The following is a 24,040-nucleotide window of genomic DNA, read 5'->3' as shown; positions in this document are numbered from 1 at the left end:
CGTGATTAGTACAGCGGAGTCTGAATCCATTTACTGTTTTCGAGAGGCTCATCCCATCTAATGTTCTTAGCCTGAATGTTCCTGATCCCAATTGCTCTTCAATCTAGTAGGGTCCGATATCCATCTAATCTTGAGCTTCATGGGTGCGGACCAAGATTTGAGTTGAAGAGCAACACTTTGTCGCCGTTCTCAAAAATCTTGTACTTGGTGTTTCTGTCAACCCAAAGCTTCCTCCTTCTTTGGGCTGCCTCAGCAATCCATGCGTTGTAGAGCCTATCTTCCTCCAATTTAAGGAGCTACTGTATCCGGTGGTTAATTGATTCTTCAGGGTTAAGCTTTTCCACCACCAGGGCAATCCTGAGGCTAGGCACGACAAACTCCATAGGGGACCATAGCTTCTAGCCCATACACCAGTGAGAAAGGTGTGAAGCCAGTGCTTACCTTGAAGGTTGTCCAGAATGCCCACAATGTTGAATGAAGTTTTTCATCCAGTCTATTCTGTTTTGATTGACATTCTTCTTCAGTATCCACTTGAGTACATGATTGGTTGATTCTGTCGCGCCTGACCATTTGCTTGTGGGTAGTACACACAATGGACTTCTTGTGCATGATCATGTGGTGCTAAGTCAGTTGCCGTATCACATCATTGATGAAGTATCCGCCCTGATCGCTCGCTGTGACTAGCTCCACACTGGGCATCCAAACCTCGTGATGTTTTCATATAAGAATTTGGCTACTGATTATGCTAAATTTCCCCTTAAAGCTTTGGCCTCCACACCCATTTTGTGCAATAGTCTGTTGCCACCAGGATGTACTTGTTCCTAGTTTGCCTGGCACAGGGGGTTTAAATGGTCCGATGACGAAGTCTAACCCCCACTTTTGGAAAGGTTCTAGTGGGATTATGGGGGGCTGGTGAGGCATTCTGTGCAGCAGTGGGCTGACCCAGCCCTCTGACACACATTTTGGAAAGGTTCTAGTGGGAGTATGGGCTGGTGAGGCATTCTGTGCAGCAGTGGGCTGACCCAGCCCTCTGACACACATCACATTGTTTGGCATGATTCCATGCATCCTTCATCATTCACTGTCGGCCACCATAGGCCCGCGTGCATGACCTTCCTGCCCGTTGTGTCTCCAAAATAGTGTCCGCCGCCTGACACTCCCTGATGTGCTTCTGCCAGCACAAGCGGTTGTTCATGATCAGGCACACATCTTCTGATTACCTAGTCTATTCCCACTTTGTACATGGCTCTTGCTATTTCCAAGAATCTCTTACTCTTGAGGGCAAGCTTCTTCCGCTGATCTCTGGTCATGCCAGTTGGGAAGGTGCCTTCTAAAACAAATTGCAGCATGTCAAAGTACCAATTTCTTTCGATGTCGATGGTCTGTACCCCAAACAGGTCTGCATATCCGAGAACTGGTCGGGTACTCCTATTGCTTGTTCTCGTGTATCTATCCGGATGAGAAAGTCAGTAACTGCATTCTCATTGCTGCCTGGTGTGTGCATGATTGTGAAATCAAACTCTTACAGTAGTAGCATCCACCTAGCCAGCTTTCTAGTGAGGTCTGGCTTCTTTACAAAAGGTACAGTAGGGCCTGATGAACATGAAATGCAAACTGGTTGCCCAACAAGTAATGTCTGAACTTGATGATAGAGTAAATTAGTCCTAGGGCTTCTCTTTCTGTTGTGTTGTAATTCTTCTCTCCCCGAGATAGCCTCCTGCTAGCATAGTAGATTGGTCTGTACCACCCCTCCTCTGTCTGCTGCATCAACACACTTCCTATTGTAGTGCCGGATGCATCCACAAACACGTGGAAGGCTATATCCCACTCTGGTGGTTGGATTACTGGAGCACTTGCAAGCATTCTCCTTAGGTCCTAGAATGCCTATTAGTGTTCTTTATTCCATCTGTATTCTGCCCCCTTCTTGGTGAGAGCATAGAGTGGGTGTGCAATGTCTACAAAGGTAGCGGAGGAACCTGTTGTGCCATTTGATCTGACCCAAAAATCTACTGAGCTCTTTCAGATTGTGAGGTGGTTGCAGCTTTTGGATCATGCTAACCTTGGAGGGATCCATGGCAATGCCATCTTTGGACACGATGTGTCCTAGCAGGACCCCACTAGATTGCAAAAGCACACTTGGTAGGATTCAGTTTCAGCTATGTCTGCCGCCCCGGCACCTTTCCAAACATAACAGCAAGTGGTGCAAATGCTCCATCTTTTTGCCAAAAACACTGAAGTCATCCACAAATACACGCATGAAGTCAGTGAGGTAATCATAAAAGATTTCTTGGACCATGCACTGAAAGGTTGCATGTGCATTGCGGAGTTCGAATGTCATCACATTTGCGAAGGCTCCCCATTCTGTGATGAATGCTATTTTTTCCTTGTCGTCCTGTGGTGCCATTCTGACCTGGTTATACACACTGAAGCCATCTAAGAAGGAATGAAATTCTTCAATTCCTTTGGGCTGTGTGTAGGCCCTTGAGTCTAGAATGAGTCCCTAAAAGGGCTTGGGCAATGGTTGAGCCTATAAGGAGAGGGAGCTCCTCCACTGGCTGGGGGTACAGAAAGCTTCTTGAAAATAACTAAAAATTTGATTATTTTCTAATTATCTACTAGTCCTAATTAACTAGACAATGGGCTCGTAAACTTGATGGATTCTAGGCTTGGCTCTGATATCATGTTAAAATTACAGCAATGTGATGAGCTATGGTGGATCAAATGCTAGAATCAACATCATTAACAAAGTGATTAGATGATAATTAAGATGTGATTAGTGAGTAATTAACTAATAGCTTAATGTAAGCATGGATAATCAAAAACCAGCAAATTCTCATTAGGCCAATGCCTCAATTTATAGAGTTTGCATCCAAGCATCTAATCCCACTGATTTCTCCTTGATTCACTCCACCTCTTTTGCTTGATTCTCTCCACCTCTCCCAGAATATCTCCACACTTCCTAAATCTTCTCATGCTACCCTTTATTCTCTCCTAGTAGATTCTTCTCACCTTTTCACAAGTTCTCTCACATTTACACATTCTCTTTTACAGCCTCTAACCAAGGGCTTGTTCCCGCACACACCCTATTCACTTGTATATTTCAACAAAAATTAAAGAGGAATTTTAGAGAAATTTATTTTTATGCTTGAGAAAATTTAAATGATAAAAGAGGAATTCCCATGACATTTGGAATTCAATCATTTAAGTGGTAAAAGTGGAATTCTTGGTATATTTGGAATAATGAATATTTTTATTTAATTTAAAGAGGAGTTTTAGATAAATTTATTTCATGATAAAAAAGGAATTCCCATGACAATTGGAATCCAATCATTAAATGAGAAAAAGAGAATTTTAAGCTTATTCAAAAAAATGGATATTGGTATTTAGTTAGAAGAAGAATTTTTATGGTATTTAAGTAGAGAAAGAATTGAATTAATTTTTGGTGTGACAAAAGAGGAATTTTCACCATAACTCTACCCAGAGAATTAGGGTTGATAAATCAAGTTGGTAGAAAGAATATCTTTAGATATTTTATGTGGTTAAATCACCAAATTGGTATTTATCTAAAATTAGATTAAATGGAAGAAGAGTATTTTCATTAAAATCCGATATTCTCATATTTCTTAATCTATTATGGTTAAGAAGGAATGAAATTCATAAAGTTGGAATTTCCTTACGGTTAGAAGTTCAGTGGATGTTTATCTGAAGAAAATCCTTGGAATCAAAGCTAGAACTAAACCGAATGATTTTGGTTAGACCACGACTATGAGAGGGACGGTCAGTAAACTGCTTGTCCATCTCTCTATCTAGATCAAGCAAAAACCTCCTGACCAATTCTAGTTCTTAATACAAAGAATAAACTACCATTGAATTGACCTAGTTTTTCCTTAACCGAAATCACCAAGAATCTAGTTGGATACTTAGTAAAATGATGGGTAGATTACCCTGATGAGAGATCAATGATTCTCATTATGAAAATATGGATTAAGGAAAAAGATTTTTGTGGAACCAATCTCAAACTGGGAGTTTTATTTACATAGAACCTCTGTTTTCTTTTAAAGGACTGTTTTACGCCAGAATGCTGGAGGAAGCATTTGGTATGTGTTTAAACTAAGAAGAGACTCGTTTGCAACAGCTGGCGGGGAGTCGAGGGACGTCACTCACGCTGCAAAGCCTGCCGAGGTCCTGACCAGCCTCGGTACGGTTTAAATGGTGCGCTTTCGGTACGATGGGCGAGGACCGACGAAGAAGTCCGTGAGTGAAGTGCTAGGACACCTAAGTAGGATTCTAGAGGGTTCTAACCAGGTGATGCACAGGCTCACGGTTGCTAGGACACCCATGCGTGCGTCAAGGAAGATTCGGATGGAGTGAAAAGAATGACTTTTGTGAATGTTGAGGGAAGAGATGAATGTCCAGAGGAGCATGGGGAGAATGAGTGGAAGAGCAGAAATGAGAAAGCATTAGGACTCATTGCACTTAGCTTAAATGATAAAATCATTCACCACATTGCAGGGATACAACGGGCTAAAGATGCATGGGATGAACTTAACAAATTATTTGGCACTTAAGTAAAGAATTCAAAGATAAATCTGCTAATGCAATTCTACAAACTTGACATGAAAGAAAGTGAACCTTTACCACACACTTGAACAAATACAAAAGCATTAAGCAACAACTGGCAGCCATTGGGAAGAAGGTAGAGGATGATGAGGCACTAGCAGTGCTTCTGAAGAGTGTGGACAAAGGAGAATATGAGAACATTGTGGCAACCTTAAAGAATGTACCGGAATTAAAGCTGCATGAGATAGAAGGAGCTCTACTAGAGCAAGAGAACAAGGTCAAAGACAAGAAAGGGTTGGACCCAACAACTAGAGAGGAGAGAGCATTCTACACCCGAGGACTCTCACGAGGATGAGGACGAGGAAGAGGCAGGGGAGGAGGAAGGACCTTCACTTGTCACAACTGTGGGAAGCCAGGACATATGGCTAGAGACTACTACAACAAACCAAATGAAGAATGATCAACATCGGCAAACTTCATGGAGACTCCTAAGGAAGAGGAGTCAGGACATCTTTTGAGAGAGAGAGAGAGAGAGAGAGAGAGAAACCCCACAACCCAATGTAACCTGCCCCAACAAAGTAAAACCACCTCTGAGCCACCGATAATGTAGACCATGTGATAGATGTATGTGTGAGCACTTTAGTCAAGGTCACGGGCACTTGTAGAAGCCTTGGACACATAGAGAGAGAGTATCAAGGACTATGAGTGAGAGACTTGAGGCACTGGTCGCGGGCTACCAAGTAAGAGGGAAACTTGGTATAGGATCCAGGTGTGCTAGAATTATTCACTTGAGGGGAGGGGTTGAAATATGCAAGTAAATAGGTATGTGCGGGAACAAGCCCTTAGCAAGAGACTGTAAAAGGGAGTCTGTAATTAAGTGGGTAGCAGTGAAAAGGTGAGAGAAATCTACTGATGAGGGAATCAAGGGTAGCATGAGTGAATATAGGAGTGTAGAAAGATTCTAGGAAAAGGTAACCCCAGATATAGAAGAGGTGGCACAAATCAAGGAGAAATCAGTGAGATTAGATGCTTGGCATCTTGTGGATGTACAACCTATAAATTGAGGCATTGGCCTAATGAGAATTTGCTAGTTTTTGAGTATCCATGCCTACATTAAGCTATTAGATTAATTACTCACTAATCTCATCTTAATCATCTAATCACTTGCTAATTATGTTGATTCTTACATTTGATCTACCATAGCTCATCACAGTGCTGCAAAATTTAATAGATGTGTGGATGCTCTCCACTCAAGTGAGAAACTGACCTACATTTATTAGCACTGGATATGTGGATGCTCTCCACTCAAGTGAGAAACTAACCTACATTGAGTGTGCTCCATCGCATGATTGATGTACAAAGGTGAGACACTATGTTGGCCTACTCAAGCCATGTGAATTGGGGATACACGACTAAACCCAAAAAATACTACACCAAGGGGGAGTGTTGGAAATATGATGTTAGAACATAGTTAGATGAAGTGAAAGCTTAATACCTTGTGTGTCATGTGTTGATGACTTTGCAAGAATATTTCCGTAAATACCAAGAAATTTACTTTCAAAGCAAACACATGTCCAAAGCTTCCAAGTCTTGTTTGAACTACCATAAGTATGAATAGCCAACCCTTTGAATCACCAATAAAAGATACCCTCCAAAAGTAGCTCTATTTAGCTCCTCTCACCATCTTGTCATTTTAGCATAGCTTGGGTGTACATTTGAATCACCAGTGAAAGAAACCCTCCTCAAAGTAGCTCTATTTAGCTCCTCACACCATCTTGTAGTTTTAGCATAGCTTGGGTATACATTTGTGAGATCTTTAAAGTCTGTTGAAAAGATCGAAGAAATTGGAGGCCCAATCTGAGGACCATTTATTTATGTATTCATGAAACAATGTTTGCAATTGGTCCGAGAACCCTTTGGGCATGTTACCACACCTTCACCATTTATCAGCTTATATTTCAAAGCTTACTTTTCATCGACAATAACCAATAGTGCTTTCCCAAGATGCTTGAAGATGTAGCTTCAACGTTGTTAGCTCTTCTACAAACTGGATTGGTAGAAAAAGGCTTCATGCCACTTCTAGCCTTGATCATAGTGCATGATTATAGCAAAGCAAGGCATCATAGATGCCACCACCTTTCAAGCATCATCATTAATGAAAGTGTGGTTCAGCTACCACTGGTCCAAGAGCACGTCCCCACCTTTCGAGCATGATTGTTAGTACCAGTGCCGGTCCATGAGCAACCACTGTTACCACTGCAACCACCAAGGCTGATGCTCCAAGCAACATAGTTCACCTTGGGTGCACTCTCATCAACAACACGAGCACATACAAGGCTATATTTGAATCTCTCTTTGACATACCTAATCACCTTACCAGGAAGCACTTTCCAGCTAGTCAGACACAACAGCCATGTGTCTACCCTGAATACAAAAGAAGATGTAGCAATCGCGACCCTTCATACGACCACAATGACAACAATGTCTAACAGACGTGAAAAATGTAAAAAGTGCACAGCATAAGCATCAAGAGCTTGCGATGCTAATTTTATGTTTCAACTTGTGGGCTTTTGCACATGCACTAAGTAAGCTGGCTTACTGTTAACACGCAGCTCATACAAACAGGGCAATTAACTGGCGAGTCACATCATTGAAACCAAAAGGCTTGAAATCAGTCTGGTGCTAGTCCACGAACCTGGTGCTTGTGCTCCCAAGACATGCAAACACACATGCACTCCCTCCTGCCGACCACCACACATGCATGTGCATGCACACACAACCCAATGAAAAGAAAGAAAGCACAACTTTCAATCAAAATACCAAAATTTGGGATAGTAATGCCATGTGCACAATCATGTGTAATAAGAGGTTGCAAACAACAAAAATCTGCCTTTTTTTATACTTAAACGCCACCGTTTTAAAAAAAATCCCAACTCCCATATCTTTTGTGTGTGTGTGTGTATATATATATATATATATAAAGCCTTCTTCATTGCAAAAGAAAATATAGGAGATTAAGAACCAGGCATACTACAGATTACTGATGGTTACCCATTGCTGCTTTTGATATCAAAACAGAAGAGCATAAAATACACATATAAATGATAGTGAAAATGGCAAGGAAAGTGCATTTATGGTGTGTAAGCCTCTTTACTTAAAGCCAAGACTCTTTGCAACTCTTGAAAGTGTCCACATTTGGCAGACCCTAAATACAACTTAAAATGAGCACATATACCTTGCCTGCCCAAATGCAAGCATGGGAGTCAAGACCGCCTTTCAGCAGGCTCTAATTTAGAGCTCAAAATGCCTTCAAGAACCATGGACAAGGAAAGACGGCAGCCTTGATTTGATTATAGCAAGAAGCTTATCTTTATCGAAGTCTTCTATTTCTTTTGCTGAGTAATCCTTGCCTCCGTCAAGCCTTAAAGCAGCCTCCACAAGTTGACCCCGAAGCCACTGAGAAAGCAGGACCCCGCAACTGCTGGCACACTCCTTGTACAAGGGGAAATAGGCTATGGTAACCTGCAATTGCAGAGGAAGCTCCTGGATATGAAGTGGTGATGAGCCCCGTTTGATGGCTCTCATAGCATTTAAGTGGTGGGCTTCCCCGACCAAGCGGCCCAGTTCAAACGCTTCATCCGACCACTCCGCCTTGAAAAAGGACTTCAACTCAACTGAGATAGACTCGTCCTCCAGCTTCGACATGCTGTCGGCAACTGCATACGTGGCCTCCGAATTGTGCAGGAAATCCGACTGCAGTAGAAAAGCTATCCCTTCCAAAGAGCCAGCACTGCGCTCACCTGCAGCCTTAAGTATATCCAGGCTCAAAGCACGGAGCACATGAAGAGGAATGTGCTTTAAAAGATACTCAGCCACTTCGATTCTGCTGCTTGACGCAGCTGCTGTCAAAGCAAGACAGAGCTCCATGTCCCTACATCCCCTCTCCACAAACCATTGGACGACTTGCATACAGCCTCTATCTGCAGCTCGCATTAGTGGACCCAAAAAGACAATGGCACTCCCCTCGTTCACCAAGCACTCCATCGTACCAATCTTACAATAGTGAGATGCAAACCCCAGTGCTAGATCCACATCCACTTCAATCCCGTTTCTTTGAGCTATCTGCCACATTGAAAAGGCAATTCATTTAAGTTTTCAGTCAGTAAAGACATCATGGAAAAAGGAAATGTTAGCAAGACACTATTCCAAAGAAAAGCAAAAAAATCTTCAAAAGCCATGTACTCACAAAATAAAAGGCACGCACTTGCTACATGAGCCATGAAACAGGATTAGTATGTGATGATAAGGGCTTGCACAGTGGCCAATACAGACAAGAACCAAGGGGATTACAAAAGCAGATATACAAGCCACAAAGAAAGCAATGAGTAGATCAAGGGCAGTCCACATTTCCATCTTGTTGCTTACAACTTCAAGCAGCCAAAGACATTCAAAGACAATGTAGGCCTCGGCAAGGTAATTGAATCTTGGCACAGCAGCAAAGAGGTCATAGCTGCATTTTTTCGGTTGCAAAGAGGAGCTGGCAAGCAAAGAGGCCCAGCAGCCATTTGTCCTACTTGTAAAGCCCCCATAGGACCAACTGATACACAAGTTAAACACACAAAGTTAGTACATATAGAAGGGTGCAGGCAAACTCACCTCCCAACCATAGATTCCAACATGAATCACCGCCGAGCTATGGGCTAGGTCTCCACAGCGAGCCAGTCGACCTTGGTGTCCCATACAAGTTACAACCAGAGCCTGTCCTAAGGGACCTTTGGCAAGACCGCTTGTGAACCACAGAGTCTAGTCCAGGCACACACCAACAGCCAACTCTATGACTGAATGAATAACAATAACCCATAAGTCACTGGAAAACTGGATGAACTTTTACATTAGGAGGCAATTCTAATTTATAAGCCACCTCACCAATCCTTGCCAAGGTAACCTTGAGTTTGTTTAGACGAACTCTTGTTTATAAGCCACCTCACCAATCCTTGCCAAGGTAACCTTGAGTTTGAGTTTGTTTAGATGAACTCTTGGAAGCAGATGGTACTTTGGCGTTTATTCCATGATCCGTGTGTTGCAAAGTGGCAACCCATGTCATTCGTGGGAATCCTAATGATTGTAGGCTACCTAGTGTGAACCAAGAGAGGATATGGAGAATGACTTTGATAGTGCTATGTATATTATGCACTTATCTGATCATAAGTTTCCTACAGAGCTGTCATGATCAATAGTTCCTTCATACATCCAGAAAATACGTGGTTAGCTTAAAGCTGGAAATTCTCTGTCAAAAGATGATTGAATAAACCTTCTCCTTGAGATCTTGTGAACTACATCCAAGAAATGTGCTCGATCAAATACATGATCTAAGGTTATTGTTGGTAGCTCAAAATAGGCAAGATCAATGATCATACAAGAAAGCAATAAGTAACTACAAGCAGTCACAATTCTAGTCACTAGCACTCGACTTTGACACACATGGATTGCAATTGAAGCAAATGCCTGACAAAATTCCTTCATCAAGGCTTTTCAATTGGTGTCGATCTATCCAAGACTAGGTATTCAGCGTAGCTTCATATGGATAGTTATTTTTTGATGAGTTTGACTCACGAGGGAAGCATGTCTTGATAGAGAATTTCCGGCTTTAAGCTAGGGATTCAGTGTAGCTTCATGTGGGTAGTTATTTTCTGATGAGTATGACTCACAAGGGAAGCATTCTCTTGACTTCTGTCGATAAGATTAATCATTACCCTGATGAGGTTTCTCTATGACCATGGATAACTTCTTGTTGTCAACATGGTGAGGATGGGCCATTGTACTATATTTTCGTTGAGGTGCATGTCATGGCCCTGTGAAAATGGAGCAGGACAAGTGTGGGCATGGTGGTTGCAGAGTCAGAATATTTTATGATTCACATGGGGGGTGCCCGGACAGAGTTTAAGATGTGTGGACATCCCTAGGTGTGAAGGGGGGAACTAGAAACATTAAGTTTTAATGTTTATTGGAGTTTGCCCCTAGGCCTTAGTGGCCCTAGGAACTTATTAAAGTTTGGGGCCCTAGGGATTAATTTGGGGAGGAGTTTTCTCTCTCTTCTCTCTCTCTCTCTTCCCTTTTTGGGGAGTCGTGTAGCAAAAGTGGAGAAGCCTTCATGCGCATGGGGAGAAGCGTGGAAAAGCATAGAAGCAAGGCGGCTGCTGTTTTTCTGAGTGTTTGCTGCTGATTTCTTCTGTATAACCAGCTGTACTTCCCACGTGTGCAGTCCGTACAGCACTGTACGACTGCAAGTACAGGCTGCTGCTGAAATCTGCTGCAAGTGTTCTTCTTCTCTGCTGGAATTCTCTGCGCACAGGCCAGTACAGGCTGTACCAGCAAGTACACAGCCCGTACAGCCCTGTACGACAGCCGTACAGTGTACGGACAGGGCTGACGCACGCTTTTCTGAGTGCTGTAGCTGCAGGCGGTGCTTGTCAGGTGGCTGGACAGACCTGAATACACAGGTTCAGGTTGGTACAGGAGTGGACAGCAGGCTGTTTATGCAAGTACAACTCCTGGCACGTATCTCGAGGCGGTACAGACGGGTACTGTGCTGATTTTCAGATCTGTATTTTTCAAGGACAGCATAAGAGTGGACATCAGGAGGAGGATACAGGCAAGTACAAGCACACGTGTGAAGCAGGATTGTGGATACAAGTGCCTGCAAGTACAGATTGGTGCTGTTGCTTCCTCCAGTGTTGTTTCACGAGCTGAACTTGGTAAGCTCTGTTTCTGTTCATCTATCTCTCTTTCTACTGCTTGATGTCTGTTGCAGATATGTGTTATCTGGCCCCTTGTGAGAGGAGGGGTATGGCAGATTGACAAGGGATTAAGACAGAGATTGGACAGCACATGTATGTTTGAGCTGAGAAGATGTATCATGCACTTGAGTTATGCCAGATGTATGCCCATGGCTGGCCTGCTTTGTGATCTTGGCTGATCAGAGGGAGGCACAGTGTGTTGTTTGAAGACACAGATCTGTGTGCATAGATCCTCTGTGCTGAGAAGGATTTGTGGGCCGTCAGATTGGACTTACAGGTGTAAACTCTTGGCTGGTCTTTGTGTTGTACTCAGCCATTCATTTTATTATAATTGAATAAAGAAATACCGCAAGGGGCGCCAAGCTTTGGGGCCAACAGGTGTCGCTGTGTTTTCAGATTTGGGCACTCTAGCTCCAATCTGTGTTTTGTTTCTCATCTAGACTACAAGTGGACGGGTGATTGCTTCTACCGCACTCTGGTTTTCTATCAGAGGCCGGTTCCAGTGCACCAGATTTACTGATGATTATAGTGGTAATTTTACATTGTGCAGATTTGGGTGCAGTAGAGTGGAGGTCCCTTTATAGACCTAGATTCACGTTTATCTTACGAAGTTGGATCGATACTAGGTTATATTACTAGAGATGTTACCTGACGGAGACATGATATGCAGCTGTGTGGTATACACAGAATTAATGGTATGACCTATACTTCATTTTCCATGTCTTTGGCTCGTGTATGTACTCTAACCCGGGATCAAAGCAAATGTTGGATGGCATTTGTTGTGGAATTCTTGCATGCTGCAATATTAGCACGTTTCGTTGGGGTGCATTTTGGATGCATCTTTATTTCACCTTACTTTTCGAGATGAGAGAGGCTATCACTTATTGCATGTAAGATGGGGTTCTTGGATAAAACTTGATTATCTGGCGATTTTATCTTTTGAATAGGGCTCGAGAGATACAAAGGTGGACGTGGGTATTATGGTTGATTCCTTGTGACAGTTAAGCAACTTTGTATGGGATTTATGGTTTCTTTTGAGAAACGGTGCTCTTTTGGATAAAGGTACTGTCACGTGCACACCCTTCCGATTGCACGGTGACAAGCTCGCATCATCACCATCAGCATTGACAGTATGGAAGGGGCATTAGAGACCTGTAGGCAGCCATAAAGATCCGATCGGATGTGATTGCCTTATGCGCCAGTGAAGTGCTACAGACACAGTATTACTTGAGGCAAGATTTTCATGGATGAGTGTTGTCACATGCACGCCCGTGCCATGGCTGATCTTTAGCACACGAACATCATAATCCTTGATTAGGACATCGGTTAAGATAGCAATTAAGTCGGCACCGGCACCGGCACCGGCACCGGCACCGGCACCGGCACCGGCACCCGCATCAATATCACCAATAGCATGAGTATCACTGGAAAGGCATGGGACTCTGTCAGCAAACCAACAGCCGCCAGCATGGAGTCCTATGCAACCAGTCGACAACCACCATGTGAAGGCCAGCAAAAGGGGAGCAAAGCAGTGAATAAGCGCATAGTACATCATTATTATTTTGTCCAAGAACTGGGAACTAGCCGACAGAAGTCATGCTGGCTGACCAGCACTTCCAGGCATATATATAAAAGCATAAAGTCAATTCATCAAGTCATTCATTCAGATCATTCATCATTTCAAGAACATAGAAGTCAGTAGAAGTCATGTAGGGGCCAAAGGTCACCCCTTTGGGACTAACCAAGGGCCTAACCATGTACAAGCATTCAGTCACCTTTTTGTACCATATTAAATACAAGAAAACCCAACACCAACTCTCTTCTTCTCTCTCCTCTATCTTAATCATGTTTAGTCAGCATCTTGTTCTTAATCATGCTTAGGGTTGTGGATCAATACAGCAAGGCTTTCGCGCATGCAACAAGTGTTGTACACTTACAATAGCCTCATTGTCACGTGCACCCATGTGTTGAGTTGCACTATGACACACTTGTTCATCATCAATGCTATACTTATACAGAAGTAAGACCTTTTTAGGAGCATTTGTCGTACGTTGAGACCCCATTGTGAGCCGTAGTCCAAGGACATGTCAAGCACCAGTACGTAGGTCATTCCAAGTCGTAGGTGTCATCAGAGAGTGTGCACTTAACCCACTTGGAGAACAATCATTCATTTAGGTCATCCTAGCATTAGCCAACATTTAAAGGCATTTAGCACAGGTATTAAGGCTCTAGGCCAGCCCTTGGTGGCCAACCTATGAGCCTTGGACTTGTGGGCATCAAAGGCCACACCTAAGAGGCATACAATGAAGCTAAACGGCCAGTTGGCCAGCCCTTGGTGGCCAACCTATGAGCCTTGGACTTGTGGGCATCAAAGGCCACACCTAAGAGGCATACAATGAAGCTGACAGCCAGTCGGCTGGGCTGGACAGCAGTTGGCCAGCATTAAGGAACAGGTGATGCACACATGTGAGCAAAAACAGAGTGATGACATGATGTACAGCATTTAATGTTGATTTTACCAGTCATGGACTTTCCTACTGGCTGACAGCAGGCTATCAGCAGCCTAGGCTTCATATACAAGCAGCCCCACAGTCCTTTTCAAAAATCATCTCATTATTCATTCTATTCAATCATAGTTTAGTGCAGAACATGTGTGCCTAAGCCTCCTGTCTTTTGCATGCATAATTCTCATCCAAGTGCCTAGTGCTTCAGTCCCAAGGAAGCCCCAAATCCTTGCTTCAGCGTTCAGCGTTCAGTAGTGCATCTCCCTCAGCAAATCTAGGTAAGCATAATGTTAGAATTTATGCATCTCAGTGTTTTAAGGCTGTACCTATTATTGGGTATTTTATGCATTTTCTCCTATTTATTTGTCTTGCCAGCTCACTCATGCACTATATAAGGTGTTCCCCCATTATTCACTTTATTCATCCACTTCCCTTGCACAAGTTCAATATTCTCTTGCTGGCCTATTGCCATTGTAAAGCTTCAAGCTAATATAAAAGGTGATCTTGTCCACAAGCTCTCTCTACTCTCTCTCTCTAGTTTTGTTTATGCTTCCGCCTGTGGATTCTCCAACATGGTATCACTCGCTTAGGTTCAGGCTGCTCCATCTTCTGCAAATCTGCCCGCCTTCTCATCTGTACCTTGTGTTTTCTGCCCTAGCTCCTCTTGGCTGCAGATCAGTCCCGAACAGTGGCTGCGTTTTCATACACTGCTGCGTTTTCTCGTCCAGCCAGCCCTTCCCTTGCTGCCGGCCAGTTTGGTGGCTGCGTTTTCTCCTATAGAGGCAAGCCGGCTAGGTACTTGGCTGTGTTTTCTTCTACAGAGGCAAGCGTTGGAGTTTTTGGCTGCAAATTCTGCTCCGGCATTAGTTATTGATGAGTTCTCTTGCATGTGGAGTTACCAGACAAGTGGCTATACATTTCCTTCTTCCTCCATGAGTCCCTACCCTTCTGGTGGGAGGTTCCCAGTGGTTTCTTGGATTGTTTTGCTGAAACCGGCCTCTGGTAGAAACCAAAGTGCAGTAGACTAGCAGTCACCCACACAGTTGAAGCCTTGCAAATAAGACAAATGTATGGGAGCTAGAGTGCTCCTACACAAAAAGAACAACGACACCTATTGGCCCCAAAGCTTGGCGCCCCTTTCGGTATTTCCTTGTTCAAATTCAATGGAAGAGTTTAAATGAGTACATCATGGCCATTCATGGCTTGTGCGTTTGCATGTCCAATCTGCCAATCCTCGAGACCTCTTAGATTAGAGGTTACATATAGCCTTGTGCCCCAAATACACCACACTATTATTCACCTCTAATCAGCCAAGATAGTGCATCCATGAGGCCTTGAATACGCATCTAATTGGCCCATGCACATAGCCAAAAACTCACCCATGAAACAGTCCGTAAACTCTTCCAAATCAGTCCAAAAACTTGTCCTGTTTCCACCCTCCAAACTGCCCACCTGCTCTCAAAGAGAGAGAAACCTGTCAGCTGTGCACTTCTGTGGCCACCGGCAAACTGCCCGCCTTCATGCATCCAGTAGAGAGAGAGAGAGAGAGAGAGAGAGAGAGAGAGAGAGCAGTTCAGTCCTTGCGCTTGCAGCCAGCCAATAGCCAAAAAGCAAAGGGAGTTCTATCCAGTCCATGCTTCTCTACAGTCCAGCCGACTTCAGCCAAAGAGAGAGAGAGAGCTCCCACGTGCAATCAACTGTGTGCCCAAGGAGAGAGAACAACTAGTCGCCTATCTGCTGCCCCGCCCTTCACAAAAGCGTGAGAGAAAAACACCGTATGCTGTAGCCGAACAGCTCCTCTTTTCCATGAAAAAGCCAGCTCCCCCTAGAAAAGCGTGGGCTCTTAACAAAAAAAACACCACGATTCTCTTTAAAAAGAGTATTCTTTTATTTTAAAAGGTTTTTAACCCTTTGTCCCCTTGTCCCCTCCACACATGGGGTTGTTTAAATAAAACCTTTGCCCCAAGTACGAACCTTAAAACATATATCTTGCTCACCGACCACCATGCTCACACTTATGCAGCACAAATTCACCGGGTCATGACATTTGCTGCTGTCCAGCCTTCTCCTCTCTCAAGTTTGAGAGGGGGCTGCTTGGTTCTGGAGCCTCACTTCGTTGGAAAGCACTTGAGAGAGCTGAGATCTATGTTTCTTACTGCTCTGGATATGGCTCCTCCCTGTACGAACAAGGATGACAAGTTGAAAGGACCCAATTATGCCCATTGGAAGCTTTAGATGCGAATCTGGTTCATCCACAAGGATTCGTGGGATATTGTTCAGGGCACTGAACCCTGAGCGTCCTCAAAACTCTAGGAGGTGGACACACAATCAGGAGGATGAATTTGCTACGGAATTACAAGAACATGAGAATCGGGACTCGAAGTCGCATTCTGTGCTTGTGCGGACCGTCACAGAGGAGGTCTCACCAGTAGTGCAAACTCTCACTAGTTCAACATTCTCTTGCTGGCCTATTGCCATTGTAAAGCTTCAAGCTAATATAAAAGGTGATCTTGTCCATAAGCTCTCTCTACTCTCTCTCTATGCTTCTGCCTATACATTCTCCAACACATAAGGCTCTACGAAGTGGCTTCCAAGTAGTCATCAACCCACTTGATGATTCAGCAAACCTCCTGTTTGCAACGTCGTTGGATTTGGCAAATCTCTATCTATCAGTCTTATGCAGTTTTCTGCATTGTCACAGAAAGTTCTCCAAAGTATTAAAGCAAATACTCCTGCTTGCGGGAGGGGGCCCTTAAGTGGGTAGATTGGGACCCAATTTAGTGTCATCTCTGCATACTCTCTATCTCTCTCTCTTCAACTCTATCTCCTGTGAATAAAGATGAAATTTGATTGCTTCATGCTCACTAACATAAAGGTAAAAAGAAGGTCTTGCTCTGTGTTACACAATCAAACCAGTTGCATGTTACATTGGTATCAGAGCTTCTAGTTGTGACCCAGCTCGACTACCTAAAGTGAGAGCAAGTCCATGAATGGTGAAACCGAGGTTGGGAAAATCCACCCAGCCATTCACCATGTCTGAAAAGAAGAAAGAAGCTTTAAAGAAAGCATCACTGCAAAAGAAAGTGTCCATGAAGACATAAGAACAGAAGAAATGCTTCTGCAAAGCGCAAATATACTCCTTCACGAGCTAATGGAGCAAAACAAGTTACTCAAGCTACAATTACAACAAGCAAAAGTAGCACGGAAAAAAAAAAAAAAAAGAATAGCCGGATTCAACCACTGTCATACAAGCTCAACCAAACTTCACTAAGTATGATGGTAAGTGTGATCATTCTCCACTCACGCAATTTATACATCAATATGTTGAATATTTTCCATTGGCTAAAGTTTCAAATCCTCAAGACAAAGTCCATTTGGCCTCCACACCTCATTGGGAAAGCCGTTGCCTAGTGGCAACATTCGTCACGTCTCCATACAGATCTAGCTATAGGCATGACTCATTACGTATGGGATACTTTTGTGTCCAACCTCAAAGCTAGATTCCTTCCACACCAATATTAGACCAATTTAGTTTTACAAACTCTCCCAGAGTGCGTTTCCTGTGTTAACTTTTTCAAACAAGGTCATAACCATGGCACAACAGTTGGGTAAGGCTAAAGACGAGAAGCTGAAACAGTTTCTCAAGGGGGTGGATATGCTTTGGCGGTATGGGACGCTAGGATGTATCACATGTGCGGGTTTACAGGGTTCCATGAAGGCAAATGTTTTAGCTTCTGATGGGATAGTTATCCAGAACTCAAGATTGTTGGATGCCTAGTTTGGGGTGAGTGCACTAGCCTCTAATATGGCAGATATATACCTAGATGAATCTAGTAACATGCCCAAATTCACCTTATAAGAAAGTGCAATTTATAACCTCATGGTAGTCACTACAAGGGGGATTTTTGGAGGCCAATGCACACTTATGGTGGTGCTACATGTGAGGAGTACCTAGCCAAGGGCACCTTTTTGCCATGTGGTTTTTCCCCTTGGATATCCAATGTGAAAGGACACTATCTATTGCTTTGTACTTTCATATTATTGTGATGGATGGATACATGTGGATGGTTGACTCCACCTCCACTGATTCTCACTCTCACCTTTTGTGTACTCTCTCTATCTCCATCTCTGATTTGGTTGTGAGCTGAAACCCTAACACACACTCTCTCTGTTGCTGTGGCTGTCCCAACATTACGTGTGTATAGCCCCAGAAGATCGTATTGGATCACCTAGTTCCTGTCCTCATGTGTAATGTATGGGAAATCTTGATCATACTGAAATGGAGGGAGCCAGTCCATCTGTAATCCATGTGCCTGAAACTAAGTGAGTACAATCGCATGTGCTGGTGGCAACTCAATGAAGAGGTTGTGGGTTCTTCCATGGACACCCTCCCCCTTGCATAAGGAGGTTCACATGTCGCAAGCACCCCACACTTGGGTGCTGCGTGGACATCCATTCTTTATGTGCAAGTTTTTGGTGAGAAATGAGCACTATGCCCCCGTCGTGAGCCCATGTCAGCCAGTGGCTGTCGGGATAGGCTTGGGCAAGTTAAGGGAGTTTTTACATGCGTAAACTTTGCACACTTTTGTAACCCACTTGAAGTTGATGACTGTGGAATGTCTGGCAGCTTGTGAGGCCACATGTCGGTCACCAAATATCAGCATAGATCAGCCGAGATGCAGGATCCCCAAGTCAGGTGGCAGTCAGCTATGTCAAAGTAGCAAGATTGGCTATTGTTTAGTCTAGGTACCAATGCTAGACTTCATCTAAGCAAGAAAGGAGATATCCTAAAGTCTAGGACTCAAATCTGTAATGTACTCGTTTCAACTTCAGTGATTATTGGGTTTCAATCGAGTGTTGTACATAGAAAACTGAGGGCAAAAGTGCATCAAATGCGTCATGTGCTCTTTTTTTTGGGTACCATCCTTCTTCAAAGTGCAACATCTCGGCCAATCTGGAAGTGTTGACATACTGTCAGTTCGTGCTGGAAAACTTTCTTCTAGCTCCATGATATCCTTTTGCTCTCGACTATCTGTGGACCTTTGCTTGAGAGAGACAATTGTCACACACTCAATACGTGGGTCTGACTGCCTCTGAAAGAACCTTTGATCTGATACCGATGTCACATGAAGGAGCCTTTTACATACATAATTGAGTTGTGAAATTTTACGTACATAATTGAGTTGTGAAATTTTACGTACGTAACTGAGTTGCATAATCATTGTGGTGCATTAATTGAGAAAAGAGGGATGAGAGAGAGAATACGCAAGAAGTTATTTTTCCAATAGTTCTCTTGCCATTGTTGATGGGTCAATTGGAAGCACTGCGAATGCTAACAAGCTAAGCAAGAGGAGATGCTGCGCTTGGGTGCAACGCGGACATGCAATCATTCTTTATATATGCAAAATTTATGTGCACTATGCCCTGTAAGGTGTGTTCACACCTCCTTCAGACCTCGGCTATGCAGACACACACAGCCCAGAAAGGCCATGGCTGGGCAGTTTGATCAGGCCCTAACCAGCTGGGCACCCCTAATAGCTCGCTGACAAGCAAAGGCTGGTTGGAGCAATAAGAGTACAATTTTCTGACCAGCACTGACACTATCTGGCCAACAAAATCAAAATGATAAAAAAAGGTCTCCTCTGTCTGTCCAGACAGTTAATATGGTAAAAAGGAGAAACTGGTAACAGCCAATTAATGTGGTAACAGGAAGGTAATAGTAACAGCCTGTTACCACACCACTAGTACCTCCCTGCTGTTACCATACTAGCCAAGAAAAAAGGAAAATTTCAACACTCCCTAGAGCATGCATAGCCATCGCCCTGCAGGTGAGCTCAAAATGGGCACCACGTCAAGATAGAGTGGCAATAATTTATATTACTCGATACATGTCAGTCCCTTTGCATCACCATGCACATGCTAAGAGCTTAAAGGCAGTAGACCACATCCAGAGTGGACAAAAAAAGTAATGCTTGCAATTACCTGCAGTAAAATCCGAACCAATTCAGTGCTGCCAAATCTTGCTGCCTCAAGGAAACACTGGTTCACATTGTCCGCCCCTCCCTCCACAAGCATCCCTAACAAACCTTGCATGGCACTGGCAGCAATACCAGATGCCCAACCAGAATCAATGGCTGTTGAAAAGAGGGTCAGTGGAAAGCATGCCGCGTCAAAGGCCTCTGTATAATCCTTTCCACTAAGACGATTCCCTGCCAGCTCCAAAAACCTCTTAAATGCCTTGAGTTGAAGTTGTGACTCTATAGAGGAGTTGTAGGCCGCTATCTCTTCACCTCCATTCCCTCTTCTCCGTGCACGAGAGTGTGAACCAATGCACTTCAAGGCCCATTCTGTGAACCTCTGTACTTTGGCAGCTGCCTCTGCTTTCAACATCTCATCCCCACTGCACTCTTGCAGCCGCTCCCGCAATCTGTAATGGAAAAGACAAACATATCATGACCACATATTTTTGAAAACCCATTAGAACCCCACCCCCCCACGGTCTCTCATCTTCCATGATGGAAACATACCACCTCATCAGAAGAATAATGAACCATCAATAGCCCCAATCACCTTTTCTCAAAAACCTAACACTTCACAAAGAGCTAGAAGAAAGATCTGCACATACCTCTGAGCCATTACGGTTACTGTATCTGCAAGGCTCATCGTACGGCTGCGGCAAGCCGAGACACAGGACGCCAGGAAGGAAGTTCGAAGGGCAGCACGTGTAAAGTCCTGTGCACCTGCTTCCACTAGCCTTTCGATGAGCCTAGTTGCACCATAGAGCTCCTGATGGGTACACAAAAACCAGACAGAGTCAAGGGCAATGCAGAGCCCATCGTTGAGCCTCTGCCCATCTGCCAAAGGGATCAAGCTCTCCGCAAGTGTCCAGTCATGGGCACCAACGGCAAGCTGAAAGGAGCGCCCAATTTCAACCTTGTCCCTCTTGTGGTCATATCTTTTCACACCAAGCTTTTCCCTGCACCAGCTTTTACCCCTAGATTTACCTAGGTTCACCTGATCATGGGCACACCATACCTCGGACATACACTTGGACTCTGCTTCTTCTGCTCTTGGGGGGCAGTCTGCAGATTCCCCATAGCCAGCATCCACCTCTTCTTGGGCAACTTCTGCAAAGGTCTCCTCTCGTTGGCGGTCAGGGCCTGATCCCACTTCAAAGCTTGTGGTGCATTCGGAGGACGGACAGTGTGGACCCAGATCGCATCCGAAAGAATTCTTCACCATGTGCACAGCCTCATCTTCTTCCATGGGTACGGTCTCATCCATGGCGATAGTGCGTATTAGTTCCAAAGCATTACACGAAGGATTCACACCTTCTGCAAGAGCTCTTACAGGTACAACTAGAAGAAATAATCAGACTGAAACCCTAACTCTGCTGCAGATCGCTGCAACACAATCCAGTTGCAGAAATCCTACCAAGTTCGGAATCCCTTAAACGCACTCCGGTTGCAGAGTCCTTGGAAAGTCCTGCAGCAAAGCCTTGCACTTGCACAGAGAGGCCTTTAGGGCGCTGGAGAGGGAAGATCAGGGACTACTGACGTAGGGAAAAGACGGGCGGTAAAAGGGCAAAGAGGGAAGAAGGATTATGTGGGCGATGGTGGTGATGGTGATGGTGGTGGTGTTGGTGGAGGTGGAGGTGGAGGTGGAGGTCAGAAGAACCTTCCCTTTTGTTCACTAGAGTATAGGACTCCCAAGCCCCACAGAGAAGACCACAGTGACATAAGAGGACACACCAATACATTATGCCATTACATCAAACTCTGCTTATTTGATTCTCCTCTTAGGGGTTTACATACTTATGCTAACTCCTCGTGTGGACGGGGAGATTCCCTTTACACTAGCATGGGCGTGGACGCGGACATTCCCCGTCTACAAGTATAGGCGTGTCGGAAATCGCCCCAAGTTTAGAGATTCCATTTTTCCTAAAAACCTAGTTCCACCCTAGATGTGTCAATGCCCTTTGTCGACACCACCCCTATATGTTGGACCTTAGGTTCCGTTCACATGGTAACAAGAGCAGTCCTCGCTTACGATTGGTTCACATGGCAGCGTGTGTCCTCAAATAGCACCTCACTCTCGCTCAAAACACTTGCCAATCCATGCCTTCTGCTTATTTGGTTGAGCACAAACACTTATAGAGCTTAGTCATGTACCTCAACTAGCTAATTAGCATTTACTTCTCAATTTTCTTAACAAGTTTAAAAGGTCCCCACCTAGTTGCTTCGACCTAATAAAAAATTCTCTCAAGCTAGATGTTATTTCGGAATTCGTGTGATTTGATGACACAAATGGTACATGAGACCTAGCTCTTATAAATTAGACTAGATCTAATGCTTGGCCAATGGGTGGGCTATGACTGCCCCATTGAATCTATGTAGAACAAGTGGAGCATCAATAATCTTGCCTTGGCAGTTTTGTGATGAATGAAAATGTAACTTTTACATGGAGAGAGAGAGAGAGAGGGGAGTGTGGAGTTGGGTGTTGAAAGTTGTTGCTAGAAAGTCATCAACATTAAATAAAGGAATCATCAAAAGCATTTAAAATAAAGTCTTCTCACACTCCTTTGATGAAAGGGAAACCAAATTGTTCGCTTAGTTCTACAAGGCATGCCTAAAAAGGCTCGAAAAGGGATTTGTGTGAACCCACCCCCAAACCCATAAGCCACATAAAAAGTCCAAAGTTTTGGTTGCATTGGGCTTATGTTTAGGGTTGAAAACCACACCAACACGTGTGTGCGTAGATGAAGGGGCTTATGGTGGGTGGTCAATGGTCAGTGTGTGAAGGCCTTTAATCCTTGTCTACAACAAAAGAGGGCTGGAAGAAGCAACCAAAGAGTGTGTGTGTGTGTGTGTGTGTGTGTGTGTGTGTGTGTTCCTCCTCACAAGAAATAAAAATAAAAATATTGTTGCTACATTGTTAATCACAATACATCTGCAATGTTTTTTTCCCCTTTTTTGCAAGGAAGGAACATGCGTAAGTAGACAAAATGCATTGTTAATCACAATACATATACAATGTTTTTACCTTCTTTTTTGCAAGGAAGGAACACGCGCATTGTTCATCCCTTTTATGGAGTGAGGGAAAGGGGGAATCAAGACCAATCTAGTGTCGAGAAAGGTCACCACCTTAACCACCCCTCCCTTTATCTATAAAAAAGGTAAATCTCTCTCTCTCTCTCTCTCTCTCTCTCTCTCTCTCTCTCTCTCTCTCTCTCTCTCTCTCTCTCTCTCTCTCTCTCTCTCTCTCTCTCTCTCTCTCTCTCTCTAATCGAGTCGATCAAAATGCTCACTTAGAAATAGCCATACAGTAAATGTACTGCATTTCCTTGAAATTTAGTCCTCAATGTTTCCCTTAAAGGCACCTAACATCTGCTAAAGCTCAAATTAAGATTAAAACCAATCTAGCTCAATAATAGTTGTGGCTAGTAATTCTTAACTTGGATATATTTTACTCCCATGGGCTACATGTGTGACCCTACCCTAAAACCAACAATAATGGTACTCATCACATGTCCAAGATGCCTCCAACCTCTGTGAAAGCATTAAAATGCCATGTCATCTAGAATAAGGAGATGCTTTTAAAGCTGGGTGGGACCTAACATCGTATAAACTCTTATTACAATTATGGTGGCTATGGACCCCACAAAAGCCATAGAGGGAACAACATGGCCCTACATATGACTTTAGAGATTATTATTTTTTAATGCATTTGATTAGGCCGAATTACAATTGTAGATATACATCCATCATCTACATCTACTATTGCTACTGCTACTCTTCTTATTCTTCTTCTTCTTCTTCTTCTTCTTCTTCTTCTTCTTCTTCTTCTCTCTCTCTCTCTCTCTCTCTCTCTCTCTCTCTCTCTCTCTCTCTCTCTCTCTCTCTCTCTCTCTCTATTACTCCACGTGTGTATGTAAATACACACTTACCATGTATATCTTTTTACTATTCCACCCTATTCAAGCAACTAATGTTTTTCTCTCCACCTCTACAATATGAGATTGTCTTTGAAGAATCAACTTAACATAATAAATTAGAGCCAATTCAACATGATGAACTAGAGCCAACAAACCTAGAAGATGAACATTACGACCAACTCATAATGCATGCAAAATAAAATTTTGAAGACTTTTAAAGTGAGAGTGAAAATGGCCACCTTCCA

The 24,040-nt window shown here is 43.7% G+C and overlaps 1 protein-coding gene across 1 annotated transcript; it reads right to left on the bottom strand.

The window, feature by feature from the left end:
- Positions 1-7,664: 7,664 nt before the first annotated feature.
- On the bottom strand, positions 7,665-21,620 carry LOC147604796 (ankyrin repeat protein SKIP35-like). Its single transcript, XM_086794497.1, has 3 exons — positions 20,487-21,620; positions 19,844-20,288; positions 7,665-8,682 (listed from the first exon to the last, which is right to left on the bottom strand). The coding sequence occupies exons 1-3, from the start codon at positions 21,143-21,145 to the stop codon at positions 7,870-7,872; spliced, it is 1,917 nt and encodes a 638-aa protein (XP_086650623.1). The 5' UTR covers positions 21,146-21,620; the 3' UTR covers positions 7,665-7,869.
- Positions 21,621-24,040: the final 2,420 nt, after the last annotated feature.

The sequence above is a fragment of the Cibotium barometz genome, chromosome 61, assembly GCF_041138505.1.
Source record: "Cibotium barometz isolate CiBa-2024 chromosome 61, ASM4113850v1, whole genome shotgun sequence".
NCBI classification, from domain to species: domain Eukaryota; kingdom Viridiplantae; phylum Streptophyta; class Polypodiopsida; order Cyatheales; family Cibotiaceae; genus Cibotium; species Cibotium barometz.
The sequence above is the reverse complement of the archived record's forward strand: the minus strand, read 5'-3'. Positions and strand labels throughout refer to the sequence as shown.

What these genes read in the sequence shown, in the direction of transcription:
- LOC147604796 (XM_086794497.1), bottom strand. Translation starts at nt 21,145, where the DNA reads ATGGATGAGACCGTACCCATGGAAGAAGATGAGGCTGTGCACATGGTG. An exon ending in GTAACCGTAATGGCTCAGAG is followed by an intron (nt 20,289 to 20,486) that starts GTATGTGCAGAT and finishes TTTCCATTACAG; the next exon opens with ATTGCGGGAGCGGCTGCAAG. An exon ending in TGGTTCGGATTTTACTGCAG is followed by an intron (nt 8,683 to 19,843) that starts GTAATTGCAAGC and finishes TCAATGTGGCAG; the next exon opens with ATAGCTCAAAGAAACGGGAT.